Genomic DNA, 15,467 nt, shown 5'->3' with positions numbered 1-15,467 from the left:
GTCACTCCTTCATTCCCTCCCTCTCCGCTCTCTTCTATCATACACAGATTGCCTCTGCCTCCTCTCGTCCTTCTCTCCCAGCCTCATTCATTCCGCCGCTCTCTCCATCACTCTACCCTCAATAACTCCATCCGTCTTCTCGTCTACTGAACCAAGATTAGTCTCCATCCCTCTGTCTTTGACGATAATCTCTCCCTCCTGCTTTCTTCCTCCAGCGTACCTGCAGTTTTTAGAAAGCCAAATTATGAGAGTTTGTTTATTTGCTTTCTAATGCTACCTGGAATTGAATTTAAGACAAATTTAACAACCAAAATAAAGAACCAGAAAGTTGGAAACCTTAAACATACCAAAAAATACAGACTTAACTGTCGGTATCTCATAGCAGACTTGTGTTTCAGAGTGCAGGTCTGATCCCGCTGCTCTGATCCCCATTGTGGATATTTTTGAAGTTTTTCTGGCAAATGATGCAGCGGTCTTCACGTTTGTTTCCAACTGGCTTCAACCAAGCAGCAAACTTGCTATCATCCATCGAACTCCTAAAAAATTGTGCTTCCCCATAGTGGCGGCCAGCTTTGGCTTTCATCTTGCTCGGGTTAGCTGACTAGCTACTGAGCCTACAAACAACTGTGTTTTCAGTAACTCAGTCTCATAAAAGCTGCAGTACTCCATCAAGTGCTATCCACATCTCAAACTCTGGCAGAAAAGGAAAGCAGCATGTTTACAACCCTGAATATCACCTAAAGTAAACAATATGTTAATAACACTATTTCACTTGTATTTGTATCAAAATTAAGCTTCACTGAAAAGCAACAATATGGTGAAAAAATTAAGACCTCTAACTGCATTGAGACAATTTAATACTTTTTATGACCTTAAATTCAGCCAATTTAACTTAAGATCCTTTCAGAGTTTTTAAGGACCTGCAAGGACCCTGTTCTCTCTGTCTTTTTTTTTTGTTTGTTTGATGCTGCTAGGGTCCATTGCTCCTGCAGTATTGAAGCCCTCTGTATCTTTTCCGAGGCTAGGAACAAAGACTGACAGTGAGGAGAGAAAACTTGAGAGCGAAAATCACTGTGAAACTTTGAAAGCGCAAACTCTCTGGGTTCTTCAAAAACTTTCCAGAACAGACTTAAACCATTCCTGGAGAGAACTTCAGAAGTCTCTGGTGTACCACTCCATTCACCCAAACAGACAGGAGTCGCTGCCGATGCCGAGTGCATGCACAACAAGTCCTGAAAGCCTCTCCCTGCTCACTGCACAGCTACAGCGTAGCAATTCCAGCAGACAAAATACTTCCAAGTACAATATATATGAAATAAAGGACACAAACAAACAAACAGACACAAAACAGACACAAAACACGTGCCTCACATTAGTTATAGATATTCATGTTATAATTAAGAGAGGATGCAGCTTGTGGAGGATGGTGTAATTTATAGGTATCTGGTTTTGTATGGCAGGCCTTCAAGACCTCCTTTAAAAAAAAAAAAAATTCTGGTTCTACTGAAGGCCACAGGGCTAGTTCCTGTTATGACTAGACCTCAGGCATGTACTGTACCTACACTGCTGTTCCACATTCATGCCCCAATGGGATAGGACCCGGCAGATTCAGGGTTAGGCTGGGCTGAATTTCTCTCCTAGCTGCTTGCTTTCAGTTTGAGGTCAAAAACATTGCTGAGAAATGGCGTTATTAGCGAATTCATGGGGTTTAAGTCACCCCACAGCCTTTGTTTAAGTTAGGATAGAATTTTGGTTTTTTTGGGGTGAGGCCAGGCTCTAATATTCAGGCCCAAGCTCTAAATTACAGCCACTCAGATATACCGAGGAGACACTTCCCAATGTGCTCTAACCTGTTGTTATAGCCCTACTGAAATGGTACAACTCAAAAGCCCACTCCCTCGGATCAATACTTACAGGAGTGACTCCATCCGCTAAATGACACAGTACTTACTTTCTCTCTCTCTCTCCTGTCTCTTTCTTTCACTGTTAGTCCCCAACGCCCCACCACCTCCACCCCGCCGTGCCAGTCTCAGATTCACCCTGCAGTTAATCTGCTGGGTGGAGTGATGAGCGCTTGGGGAATGGACGAGAGGGAGATGAAGGAAGAGATGAAGGAAGAGGGGGAGGAGGAGGGTGGGGGTGGGGGGGTAAGGGATGGTCATGCATTATTGAGCAGACAGAGTGGAGTTTTTAGGGATAAATGTGAAAGCGTGGTTAGGGACAACCTTTTCCCTCCCGCCTCCCCTTCCTTATACCTCCCTCCATTCCTCGCCCCCCCCCCCCGGTCCCCCCTTTTCCTCGTGAGGACGGCTACATCTCTTATTCAGTGGGGAGGTTAAAAATTCAAAGCTGGGAGGGAGGGGGGAGTGGGGAGAAGGAAAGAGAGAGTACCTGAAAATGGACAAAATGAAGGAATGTCTTTAGGGAGTTTTCTCGAGTGCTAATCTAGAGAGCTCCTCGCTTTGATTAGGAGTGTGTGGGGGAGGGAGGGGGAGGGGGGGACAAGAAGCTGGGGAGAGAGAGAGAGAGAGAGAGGGAGAGAGAGAGAGAGAGGGAGAGGGAGAGTGAAGGCGTACATTTCCATGCGGTGCGGTGTTGAGTAGCACACAGCGTGGTGAAAAATTAAGGTGCCTGCGGGGCGAAGCAGAACCCGTGTCTCGCAAAACACGACACATGCAGATACTGAGTAATGGAGCGGGGGCTACAGCATGCAGACACACACACACATACACACACAAAGAGGCAGCTTTGAGCACAAGGACATGGGCGTACACACACCAAAGGTAACTGACCAAATAGCCTATACATTCCACACAGCATAACAGTGCAGCATGATCACATAACTTATATAAAAACTGCAAACACCAACACACGCATAAAAACCATGTAAACACGTAAACTAAATTTGCCTGTGTGCACAAACTCACACACATGCGGTTACTGAAATGTTGCAAATTAAGGTCAGAAAGTGGAGCACGGCCTGGTCCAGCAAGCCTTGTAAATACCACTGGTGTCTGGTGTAAATGCCACTGGGCCAGCCATATTGCACACAGCCTCCACAGCTAGAGGCCAGGGGCCATGTTACGCCAGGGGCCACAATAGCTGGGCAGCTTACAACACACACACACACACGCACACGTTCCATGGTAATAAAACAAGATAATGTGCACCCTAAGAAGGTTGGGAGTGTGTAAGAAGTCTGAGCATTGCCTATAAAGGTGTAATTGATAGCTTTAATATGTGCGGCTGTGTGAGAGCCCTGGAGAGAAGGTCTGAGCCATCAGAATAATGGAGATGATAGTCTAATAGCAGCCTAATAACTCACTAGCTTGCTAGCGCCGTTTCAGTAGCAGCTTAAGGCTACTGTTAAACAACTCGACTGAGATAGGAGATTTAGACTTTAAAGGACAATTCTAAATGCCTCCATTCCTGCAATCTATCTCGCCTTTTCTCAATTTACAGCTTGCTTGCTTTCTTTATCTTCACCCCCCCCCCCCCCCCCCACACTCTACTCTCATTTTCTTGGTTCTATCCCTCCTTCATTGTCTCTTTTCATGAGAACCCCTTTATCAGGCTGAGATAAGAGAACAGAGAGGAGAGGAGGAAGGCAGGGGAGAGAGGAGAGGAAGAGGAAGAGGAAGAGGAAAAGAAGGAAGGGAGATGGGGGTTAATGCTGCTATCTTGTCATCTTCATCTCTGAAGCTGTTCCTCTTTACCGCTCCGTTTTTTATTTTTTTTATTGTACACTATCAGTGACATCAAAGTGGGCTAACGCTCCTGTGCGTGTCTGTGTGAGCATGTGTGTGTGTGCCATAGCCCTCAGGGAGAGGTAGCTAATAATGCGAAATATAAACAGAGAGGGAGTTGTTGCTGTGCAGCAGGGCAAGCAGGCCCAATCAATCTGCACTTCTAGCTGTACCTCTCTCTTTTTTCTTCTCCTCTCTTCCTCTCCCTCTTTCTTTCATGATTAACATGCTTTCTAAACATAGCTATGGCCTCAGTACCACTGCAACCCTTCCAACCCCAACACCACCCACCCCCACCATCAAAATAAAAGCACCTCTACCTTCACAAACACATTGACATTTTAAAGACACAGGCTTGCACATATGTACACACATACACACACAAGCCAAACATACACACATGAGAAAAACAGAGGGGGAGGAAAAAGAATGCTGCTGTGACCGAAAGGAGCGATAGAGGAGAGAGGAGTGGGTGGAAGGAGTGTAGGTGTGCATACATATATGCCTTCATCCTTCAATCTCTGTTCTCTTTTTTTTATTTCCTCTTGGCCTAGGTGAAAAGCGACAGAATCACAAACGCTGGGGATACTTAGCATCTGTAACAAGCTTTCAAGCTTATCAGCCAATCCTTCAATTAAACACACACACAGATTACACACGCACGCACACACACACACACACACACACACACAGCTGCTCTCCCCTGCTCGGCTGTCATCTCACTGGGAACATTTAAATGGTAATGGTGCTGGGAGGCGAGATTGGAACGCTGGCTGGCTGGCCGACTGGCTGGCTGGATGGGAGCGGAGCCGAGTGGAGCGGAGAAGGCCCATTCCGTTTTAAAAACGGGATAATCTCCGGGAAAGAGAAAAGGCGGCAAGGAGATTAGGCACACACAGCGGTAATGCTCCGGCAAGAGTACACTTAGTTCATTTGCATGTAAAACAGAGAGGAGAGAGATGTAACGAGGGAGGGAAGGAGGGAGGGATGGAATGAAGAGAGAAAGAGCGAGACAAAAGCATGTATGTGTGTGTGTGTGTGTGTGTCTGCGTGAGCGCGCATACGTGTGTATGCATCTGTGTGTGCATGCGAGTGAGCTGTTGCGCTTGGTAGCGAGAGCCAATGTGAGCACACACAGATGTGTTTGAACCTGATAAGGCCTGATGAATGAGCGGCGTTTTGCGGCTGTTCCTCAACCATAAAGAGATGCTGAATGAGGGAGCATTTGCTATTGCCGCTCTGAGAATACACACCGAGGCTTAGGGAACGAGCAAAGCCAACCTAATACACCGCTAATGTAGAGGGCTTAGGAGGTATAGTTAGGAGCTAAACTTAAGCACTGGCACACATAAACACTTAAATGCACACACGCCAACACATATACACACATGCAAAAACATTACAAACACACAACCTATAAACATCTCATCTTTCATTTTAAAAGCTATGCATGCATATTTAAAACCTGGCTCAGGCATGAGCTATAGGCATATACATATACACTCACTCACAGCTTTTGTTAGCACACACGCACACACACACACACACACACACACACAGAGTAATCCAATCGTGTGGTCATTTGTTGGGAGCAGAAAGGTGGGGAGAGAAAATGGGGGTTTGAGATATTAGTGGAGAAATGGCTGTACCGAGGAATGGAAAGAATAAGAGAGAAGAGAAGGAAAGGAGAGTGAGTGTGATTTTTTTTTTCTTTTTCCCAGCTCTTTCTCCAGCATTAGTGACCCTTGCATTAACCTGCCTCCCTTTCTGCAGCCCCAGCCTGAACACTGCATGATTTATTAACAAGGCCTGCTGCTGTGGACTACACAGGCACAAACACACACACACACACAGAACTTCTAACAAATTACACACAAGCTTTTCAAAGCCAATACTAATTTAGAACAATCACACGCATACAAGCGTGCGCAAACACACATACAGCTTAATAAAGTGTGCCCATTCCTCATTTAGTCATCTAAGTGCTTTATTAGTACATGTTTTAAACGGTCTCAGGGGACTGCGGCTCTAAGCCCACACATCCCATATGAACTGTTATCTTAAATTCTCCGTAATCACACACATAAATACATACACATACACACACAAACGTTTCTTGGCTGTGACCCAAAGGGGAACCACCAGTGGAAAAACAGGCAGCTGCTGGGAGTGGGGGTAGTGGTGGGGGTATGGCGGGGGTATGGCGGCGGGATGGAGGAATAGAGGGAGGGAGGTGAAGAACGAGGGATATGGCCACTGTGGTGAACGGCGAGGTCTTCCCCTTTCTCACCTGTAGTAACTTTCAACAAAAACTTCCAAGTCATTTATCAACTCTGTCAAACGTGGAGCAGCCACCGTGTGGCCCTCAGGTATTGAATAGGAAGAGGCACTGAACTGCATCATTTTTTTCCCCCATGATATATTGTCCATGAACTGTGCCTTGGGACTGGCCAAAGGGCAAAGCTACAGTGACAATATTTCACAAAAGCTCATGGTTGAAATTTGTGTACCTGTCCTACAAATCAGCCTGCTGGCCTGCTCAAAACAGTGCTACGAGGATGTGTTGGCTAAAAGTCACTTCATTAGCTCAGAACATGTCCTTTGACTGATAATGACCTTGAGTCAGTGTATTATTACGAAAACATGTCACAAAATGTTGCAATCCCCGCGCAGCACAGGACATAATCACACAAGCGACAACACTATGCCATAATTCCATGCCTCTTGGTCTTTTCTTGCTTATAAATGACAACGCTCATTGCTTTTACTGATGGGTCTACAGTTTTAGACACGTACACAGGCAGGCGCACACATACACACACACACACACACAGTAGGCACTTGCTTGCTGGTTGGTGGCTCATTAAGGCAGAAATAGGCCTAAGAGGAAACTCACACAGCAACACAAATACACACACACACCTGCCTACAGAGAAGGAAATTGATTTCTTCAGAACACAGGGAGATCAAAAGGCTTATTATAATTGGTTTGTAAATGTGGGTGAGATCACCCACCCACACTCTTGCGTGCATACACCAGCATACGGACACACTGTATTGGCAATAAAGTTGTCTGTACTGTATAGGTAAAAACTGCAGGAGCAGCGGATGTGATTCAGGAAGATGCTGGTGTGTGTGTATGTGTGTTTGTGTGTTTATATAGCGATACACAGCGGACGGTATCCCTAAGCAAGTCCCTCTTTGGGGTGGGGGATCTCCACCAAAAGAGAAACCAGGTCGCCATATTACAATACAATACAGGAAGACAGAGACAGAGAAGAGGGGAGGGGGTGAAGGCAGGAGAGTTGGGATATGAAAATGATCCTCCCATTATGAGGATTAATAATCATATATGCTCCTGGCCCTTTTCTCTCCTTTTCTCTCACGAACCAAATTAATCACCACCGCTCCCCCTAGCCCTAGCCTTTTCCTCTGCTCATCACTCTCTTTTATTTTTTTCTCTCTCTCTCTCCCTCATGCCTCCATCTCTCCCTCTCCTCTCTCTCATTCTCTTGCTAATTGGGCTATCTGAGGTGCAGACATCAAAAGCCACCTGCTATCAAAAACAGAGCCTCAAAAAGTAAGAAAAAGACAGTTCAGACTAGGACTAGAAAACAAAAAAAACAAAATCACAGAAAAAAGAGAGAGCGAGAGAGAGAATGATGAAGGAGAGAGGAAGACAAATATTAAAAAGTAGGAAATGGACACAGGCACTTCAAAGAGAGGAATTAAGAGCCAGTAGCTTAAGGGAGAATGTGAGGATAAGCTTGCTGCCTGAAACATCTTACGCTTTACAACCACACATACATGCTCATCTAAACAACCAGGCTGTTTACAACCACAGTCACATCAGGTCTCTGATTATAAGCTCTCAAAATAGCAAAGGACGACAATGTGGAAAAAAATTTGCATAGAAAGGGACAGGGAAAGGTACAGGGATAGACACAAGTCAGGGTAATTTGTATTGAAGATATATGAAGATGAGGATGGCAGATAAAAAACTGCCATCTTCATCTTCAGCTTCACCAAAATGCAGAGACATGGCTGTGAGAAAGTCTCATGGAAAGATGGTGGCAGTATAATTGCAGGTTTTCTCTTGGCCGAGAAAAAAAAGCTAATTAACAAATACCGCAGTGGAATTTGGCTAGTTACATACTAATGAATTCTGATGAATGCATTGGATGGAGATTTAGATAGACTGGTTTATGTCATCTAAGCTCCAATGTACAGTGTGTAACAGCTTGCTGTTATCTAGAACTGGGCATCAGTTCCACCCCATTCAAAAGCTTAGTTCAAATAACCAAACTCAGTATGCAGTCTTATTAAAAATGCACTGCTTCATATTTTAGGACATTGAAATATCTCTAAAACGTTATAATTACCCCCAACTACCATAACCACACCTTCCAAAAGGTGTTGCATGGGTAAAGACATCAGTAAAAATGTCTTGAAGCTTAAAATATCTTATTGGAAGGCATTGAGTTTTATCAAAGATGCACAACTTGTGTGTAGCTAGATTGGACCGCCCAGAGATAATCAGCCTGCCAGACTGTCTGAAATAATTTGCCCAAACAAACACCTCCCAGAGGTGGTGCCTTAAACTTTTTAAATCCTGGCAGTCTGCATCTTTAATGGGCCAAACCCAATTACATTTTTTGACTGGCTGTAATTTGTATATTTATGATTGGTGAAATTGTGAAATAACTTTTCTCCAGTTTGATATTATTCATCGTGTCCCTTACTCCAGAATCACCCCATATTGACAGCTCAGCTCTGTACTTTCCTCCTGGTGAATACGATCCACAACAGCACTCTGCTGTCCCAGTGGCCTTGGTTGCCATGGTAGTTAGCTAGGCAAGTTAAGATCAGAGGCAAAAAGATGACAGTCTTGACTCTCTGAGAGACAGAAAGCTAAACTGGAAGGAAATCAAGTAAGGTGGAGCGTTTTCCACTCATAGCCTGGATATTTTATACCTGCCTGATCTAAGAACACCTGTTGATTGCAACTTATAGCCAAGTAGGCTTGAAGTTGCAATACAATTTTATCAGATAGGCTGCAGAACATCTGTATGTGTGAGGGAGGAGTGGGTCTGTGTGTGAACAGAAGCGCAGAGTGAGACCAGATGGAGAATCATTATATTTCAAAATGCACCCATAATAACACTACATAATTTAGGAAATAGTCTATGATAGTGTTACTATAAATGCTAATGGTTTACCAGGAAGACATAGACTTACACAAGACAGAAATTTGATGCCTGATGAAGGTCTCCATGGTGATGCCTAAACAGTCTGGGTTTTAAAACATCTGCTCTTGTTGTCAGAGCGCAATGCATCTTCAACGTGATTACAGAAATTTAATATCACGTAAATGAATACAAAAAATAACGGCTCCCATTATCATTTGTGCAATTTGTCCAGGGTGGTGGGGAACATTAGTAAGGAAAAACCCTGAATGTTAAGCAGTCAGAAACGGAGAAAGAGAGAGACAAGAGCTTGTGGGAGAAATGGGCTGAACTAAACTTGACCCTAGCCATTAATGAGAGAGAGAGAGAGAGAATAGATTGAGATAGATAAGTAGGGATAGAGATAAAAAAATAGAGATAACCAGAGATAACAAGCGGAAGATAAAATGTGTGTGTGAGAGTGTCGGGTGGTGTCCACGGGAGCCATGTGCAGCCAGAGGGTGTGTCTCCTTCCATCAGCGCTCTGCTCTTCCACCGAGCCTCAGAGGTCAACACCCCTGACCCTGCCTTGGGCACACTACCCCTGTGTGCCTGTGTGTGTGTGTGAGTGTGTGTGTGTGTGTGTACGTGTGTGTGTGCGCACAACCCCGGCTGTGCTGCTGGCCAGCTGAGGGAGAGGAGGAGGAAGGGTCAGGGAGGGTCAGTGGCGGCTCGGTGTGGCATCGGTTCGCTTTTGCCGAGTAACGAGGAACGGGAGGGGGGAGGAGGAGGAGGAGGAGGAAGAGGAACAGGAGGAGGAGGAAGAGTGCAGCAGGGCTCCCAGAGGTGAGGGATGGGGAAAAGGATGGAGAGGTCAGGAGGAATATGCCTGGCCTTGAGCGGTGTGTGTGTGTGAGCGGTGGAGAGATGGACGAGAGGTGAAGGGTCAATCTGCATAACCACAGCTGGCTGCTTATTGGACCGCGTGTGCATGCGCAGGCACATAGACACAAACACGCACACACAGCATAGACACTTACAATGTGAATAAAACTACACACACACACACACACACACACACACACACGACGCTTACACAACAGCTCAATGAAATCCCATTTCTGTCTCCTTCCATGAATGTTTCTCTCCAAACTCCCAAACCGTGTACACATTCAAAACACGCATATAGTAACTCAACAACACACACAGTGTAGCATACACAGGTTGGACCCACTCTCTCTCTGTCTCGCACTCACACACACACACACACACACATCCATCCATGCAGGCATGCAGACAGGTGTGGGGCTATGAAAAGGCCAGGGTGTCTTTACAGTCAGCTCTCAGAAAAGGTTATTAGACATCAACCAGAACAGGCGGCTGTCTCGGCCAATCAAAAGGCGAGGCGTGGGCGCGCGGGCAGGGGGGGGTCAAATCAGGGAATGGCAGGCGGACGTTACGACTCGCCATACAGGTGAATGCAGATGTGACAGCTGCCAACATTGACATTTCACTGACATCGACAGCTAGCAGCAGCCGTGTGTGTGTGTGTGCGTTTCTGTTTATGTATATGACATGACAGATGACGTGAGCAAGAGCGTGTGCGTGTATATGTGTATTGAGATTGTATCTGAAGGTCGGTTGGAATCATATACACACACTCACACCGTGTTTGTCCGTGAGTTCCCAGTGTCCTGGTTATGATATGAATATGGAGGAGCTAGAGCAGAAGGCTCAGTGACACCGGGACAAGGTGATAGGGGTGGACAGGTGTGTGTGTATGTGTGTGTGTGTGTGTCAGCGCTTTGTGCCAGGACAGCAGGTGGCTAGTCAAAGGACATCAGCGACCTTCTCCTTACCCCCCCCCTCCCTCCTCTCCTCCCTTTGTCCATCCCTCCCTCTGTCCCCAAATCCCAATTCATCTCACCCGATACCGAGTCTCTACCCAACAAGTCATGGGCACGCTCAGGAGATGAAAACACACACACACACACACACACACACACACACACACACACACACACACACACACACACACACAGACACACAGAGAGGGTGTGGGTGGTTTATTCATGGACTCATGTGAGATGCTGTTTTGACACCGTGTTGCTGAATAATGTAAATGTGCAGTCTGTCGTCCAGGCGGAGAAAGGGAAGGGTGAGAAAGGTTGGAGAAGAGGTGTGAAAAAAATAACTAAAAACGTGTGTGCTATTCTTACCTTTGGAGGCTGATGGAAGCAGAGGAGGAGGAAGAGGAGGAGGGGGGGGGCGGGTGGACATGGGAGTCAGGGAGATAGAAAAGAGGGATGAGGGAGAGGTGAGGAGGAGAAAAAGATATTGCTCATTATTATGAATCACAATTTGATAATGGTTAGTAGGCATTAAAAAAACACTGGGACACAGACTCACTCTTGGTCTGCGAGGAGAAGGCCAGGGTGAGTTTGGCAAAGAGCTCATTGTTTTCAAAACGGTCCTCTTTGGCCTTGGTCCAGAAACTGGTCTCAGAGAGGTCCTCAGCTGCGATCTGGGAGGGAGAAATACCAATATGCAGAGAGAGAGGAAGAGAGAAAGTAAAAGAGACAGAGAGGAGAAGATAGAGAGGGAGGGGATGTAGGCGTATGTGTTAGAAAACCATCATCATCGACTCTACTCACTGACCAATTTTCCCAAAATGGTCCATCCATCCACCCAGCAGTTGCTGATGAGATAAGCAGATAAAGAAGGAAGACAATGAAAGTCGACAGAATAAAAGGAACAGCCGGGCTGTAAAAGGGAGAGGCGGGGGCTGGGGTGGGGAGGAGGATGGAGGGAGGCACAAAGGAGAGGAAGAGGAGGACAGAAGTAGTCATTTTCTCTGATCCTCGCCTCCTCTCTCTCTCTCTACCACAAAGCAGCTTGAGCTACGCACACAGAAAGATGAAGAAACACAGGATTCCACTTTTTTCTTTCTTCGCCCTTACTCTAGTGCTCTCTCTCTCTCTCTCTCTGTATCCCTCTCTTTGTCTCTGTGTTGCTCTCTCTCTATTCCAATCACAACTCACAATTAACTTTGCGTGCATGCTTTTTTTCCTACTCTCTCACTGGTGTTCTCATCAAGGGGAAAAACACAGAGGGAAAGTGAAACAGAGAGAGTGAGAAAGAGTGGTAGTAACTTCACAGATATGAGGCCTTTCATTATGGACAAAGCCTCAGGGAGGAGGGAGGGGGGTAGGAGGGATGGTGGAGGGAAAAGACGGCGCGAGAGAAGGGAGAGGAAATGTGATATGGGGGGGGGGGGGCTGAAAGACCAAGAAAGAAAGCGAGAGAGCACGCAAAAAGGAGGGCGAGACCAAGCAAAAAAAAAATGTTAATTTAAATTACAAAAGAATGCTGTCCTTTCTAGCAGCAATTTAATTATCTTTCAGTGGCGCAGTTAAAAGAAGCAGGCTTATTAAAAAGCAATTTCTGTGACATCCTCGTCAAACGGCCTCTCACCAGCCCAACAGAGAGATGGAGAGAGAGAGGGAGGGAGAGAGAGAGAGTGAGAGTGAGAGAGAGAGGCTAAATGCTGATGAAGTCGACTGAAGCCATTAAACAGTAGCTTTAGGCTAAAGAGAGACAGAGGGCCGTTTTGATGTTTTAACCATCACAGATGAGAGGGAGGAGGAGAACATGAAGCACATAGTCATGAGACACGCGCGCACACACACACACAAGTCACTGTGGGTCAGAATCTCACTGTTAAAGCTCTGTCTCACACTTTCGTCTCTCACTCACACACACAACCATATACCCTGGGCTACATCAAACTCTATAACTTGGCACTGTAGAAAGACATACACACTCTAAATTATACTGGATGAAACCAGACTTATAAATTATTTACAATCAAATCCACCCATGTTCTTCTTTTTTGTGTTGGCGTGATCCACAGATCAAATCAGTGCTTGCGGATTGCGATACATCCATGAAGGATTGTGACATTGATTGATATAAATGAATGAATGAATCTGCAATCACAGCTTTTTGTAATCGCCATATTCTATAAGCGAGTTTAGAAATCATTGGGTAATGCTGTGAACCAGGTATAAACCTATGTGTAGGTGAGTATAGTTGTGATCAGTGTTGAGACTGGGTGTGGCTCTGGGATGCCAGAATTTACTGTTGAGACATCTTGTGGTGTCCTGGGCCTAGTTCAAACATCTGTGAAGGGAAGTGTCCACTGTGTAACCCAAATGACACACCTGGTCTTACTTATTTCCCTCTAACATCCAAGCTAGGTTTCTAAATACTACAGGTGCTCTTCCACAATAGCACAAGGGATAGTTACATCACATCCCATGTATTGGTAAATGTAAAAGCTAAATCTGAATGAGCAACGCATGGAAATAGCCTTTTCCCATTTCCCACAACAAGTCTATATCTGCTAATTTTGCTCTGAATATTGATGATACATTGATATATCTGGCTCACGACTCACCCTGCTCCAGTTGGCTCTCTTCAGCTGCACCTCGGGCTTGTATTCCCTCTTAGGCTGGAGGCCGAAGGGCAGCGGAGGAGGTACGGGGGCAGCCCAGCCCCCCATGCCGGGTGGAGGCGGGGGCATGCCCGGGCCTGGCGGGGGAGGAGGGATACCAGGACCTCCGGGCGGGGGCGGAGGTGGGGGCGGGGGTCCCATCCCGGGTAAGGGTGGAGGGGGCGGGGGTCCTGGCATGCCAGGGAGGGGCGGAGGGGGCGGGGGTCCTGGCATGCCAGGAAGGGGCGGAGGGGGCGGGGGGCCCGGCATACCTGGTAAGGGTGGCGGCGGAGGGGGGCCGGGCATGCCTGGCATTTGAGGAGGAAGGCACGCGTGCCCCGGTAAGGGAGGCGGGGGCGGGGCAAGGGGCATGCCCGTCTGGCCCGGTAGGGGCGGGGGCGGAGGTGGAGGGGGCATACCACCCGTTTGGCCGGGGAGAGGGGGGGCAGGGGGCGGCAACCCAGCTGTTGGCACAGGAACGGTAACCGTGACAACTTTGGTCTTGGCCTCTTCCAGGTCTTTAGACAGCTTCTCAATCTGAGGAGAGGGAGAGAGAGAGATCCAGTGAACTGCTACATAATGTTATTATAGATATTAATGATTACGTACTATTGTATACTACATCTTTTTTATCATCTCAATATGGCTTGAGTGTTTGCTTGTTTGTTTGTTGTTTCTTTTTTAAATGAACACTTAGTGGACGGATTTGGCAATATTGTTTCTGATAAACAGTCATGCCAATAGAGTGATTAAATTGAATTTAAGTGAGAACAGCAGAGCGAAGAAGGGAAGAGTGACAGAGGGATAGAGCGTGGGCGGAATTGTGTTTTGGGAGAGAGGGAGAGACGATGGAGGACAAGGAGGAGAGAGAAAAAACGGTTCTATCAGGAGAGGGGGATCGAGCCCACAGAGGAATTCAAAGGGAAAAATACAATTTGAAGAGCACGACAAATTTCTAAATTAGAAGCGGAGTTGAAATCAAAGTTCTATATTTATATCAGTGAGGTGACGAGTCCCAAAAAAACTTTGCAAGTCTTCAAAGTTAATACTAGCTAATACTAGGCCATGAAAGAAGACTGGGGGGTTGAATGTATGCGGTTTTAGTGTGCGTGTATAGTGAAGTGTATGTTCCTAAGCGTGTAGTGTACCAGTGTGTAGTTCTGAATATGTGTGTGAAGGAGTGTCTGTATAAAGTGCTAGAAAGTGAGTGTTGGTGTTGTTTCCTCTGACTTTGAGAGGGAGACAGAATGACGGACGTAGAGGGCCTCAGCGGCTGGCTTTCTTAGAGAGGCGGCAGATGAAGGACTGGGCGAGGCATCATACAGGGGGACAGTGAGAGATCTCTACATGTGAAGAAATCTTCGATGGGCAGGGCCTCAAACACAGGGAGAGTGAGCCATCTCAGGATGAGAAGCCTCTTTGATGGCTGGCTGTTGATGCTGGGGACTTTGGACAATTGTTTGTGTGCGTGTGTGTGTGTGTGTGTGTGTGTGTGTGTGTGTGTGTGTGTGGTGAAAAGATGATTCTGCTGGCATCAGCCACTTTGGATCAAGCCCGTCTTGGGATATGTATAGTCCTCTAACTGACACACACACACACACACACACACACACGTTCATGTGGTTGTGTGCGTACACATACACAAAAAGATCCAGGCAGACTGTTCTGGGTCACTTGGTGTGTGTGTGTGCGTGTGGTTTCGGGTGTCAGTGTGAGGCAGGGTCCAGCTGGTGTGGCAGCAGGACACTGACAGCTAAACACCCCTTGTCTTTTCCTCTGTGTGCATGCGCACATACACATGCACACACACACCCTGCTAAGTCTACACACTCCATGTGTATCATGGCCTTAAAGAAACTTTTCTCTTGCTTCTCTCTCTCTCTCCCTCCCATCTCCATCCTTTCCCCTTCTTCTCCTTCTTTCTTCTCACTTTAGTCGCTCTTTACGCTCCCGTTCCCCCTCGCTCCATGTTTTCTTGGAGATTCTTAATCTCTTAAGGATTTGGCTTTTTCTCTCTCTCTCTCGCTTTATCTTTTTTCCCTTCTTTTCATGCCATGCTAG

At 46.5% G+C, this 15,467-nt stretch overlaps 1 protein-coding gene across 1 annotated transcript in view; it reads right to left on the bottom strand.

Moving 5' to 3' along the window:
* diaph1 (diaphanous related formin 1) overlaps window positions 1-15,467 on the bottom strand; it is an 85,536-nt gene that overhangs the window by 25,716 nt on the left and 44,353 nt on the right. Inside the window, exons 16-17 of the mRNA XM_078289080.1 lie at window positions 13,371-13,943; window positions 11,313-11,435 (exon numbers count right to left, since the gene is read on the bottom strand). Of these exons, the coding sequence (XP_078145206.1) occupies window positions 11,313-11,435; window positions 13,371-13,943 (696 nt within the window). The remainder of the gene's footprint in view (window positions 1-11,312; window positions 11,436-13,370; window positions 13,944-15,467) is intronic.

This window comes from Centroberyx gerrardi, chromosome 16 (genome assembly GCF_048128805.1).
Source record: "Centroberyx gerrardi isolate f3 chromosome 16, fCenGer3.hap1.cur.20231027, whole genome shotgun sequence".
NCBI lineage: Eukaryota > Metazoa > Chordata > Actinopteri > Beryciformes > Berycidae > Centroberyx > Centroberyx gerrardi.
Note: the sequence above shows the minus strand (reverse complement) of the source record. Positions and strands in the feature narration are given on the sequence as shown.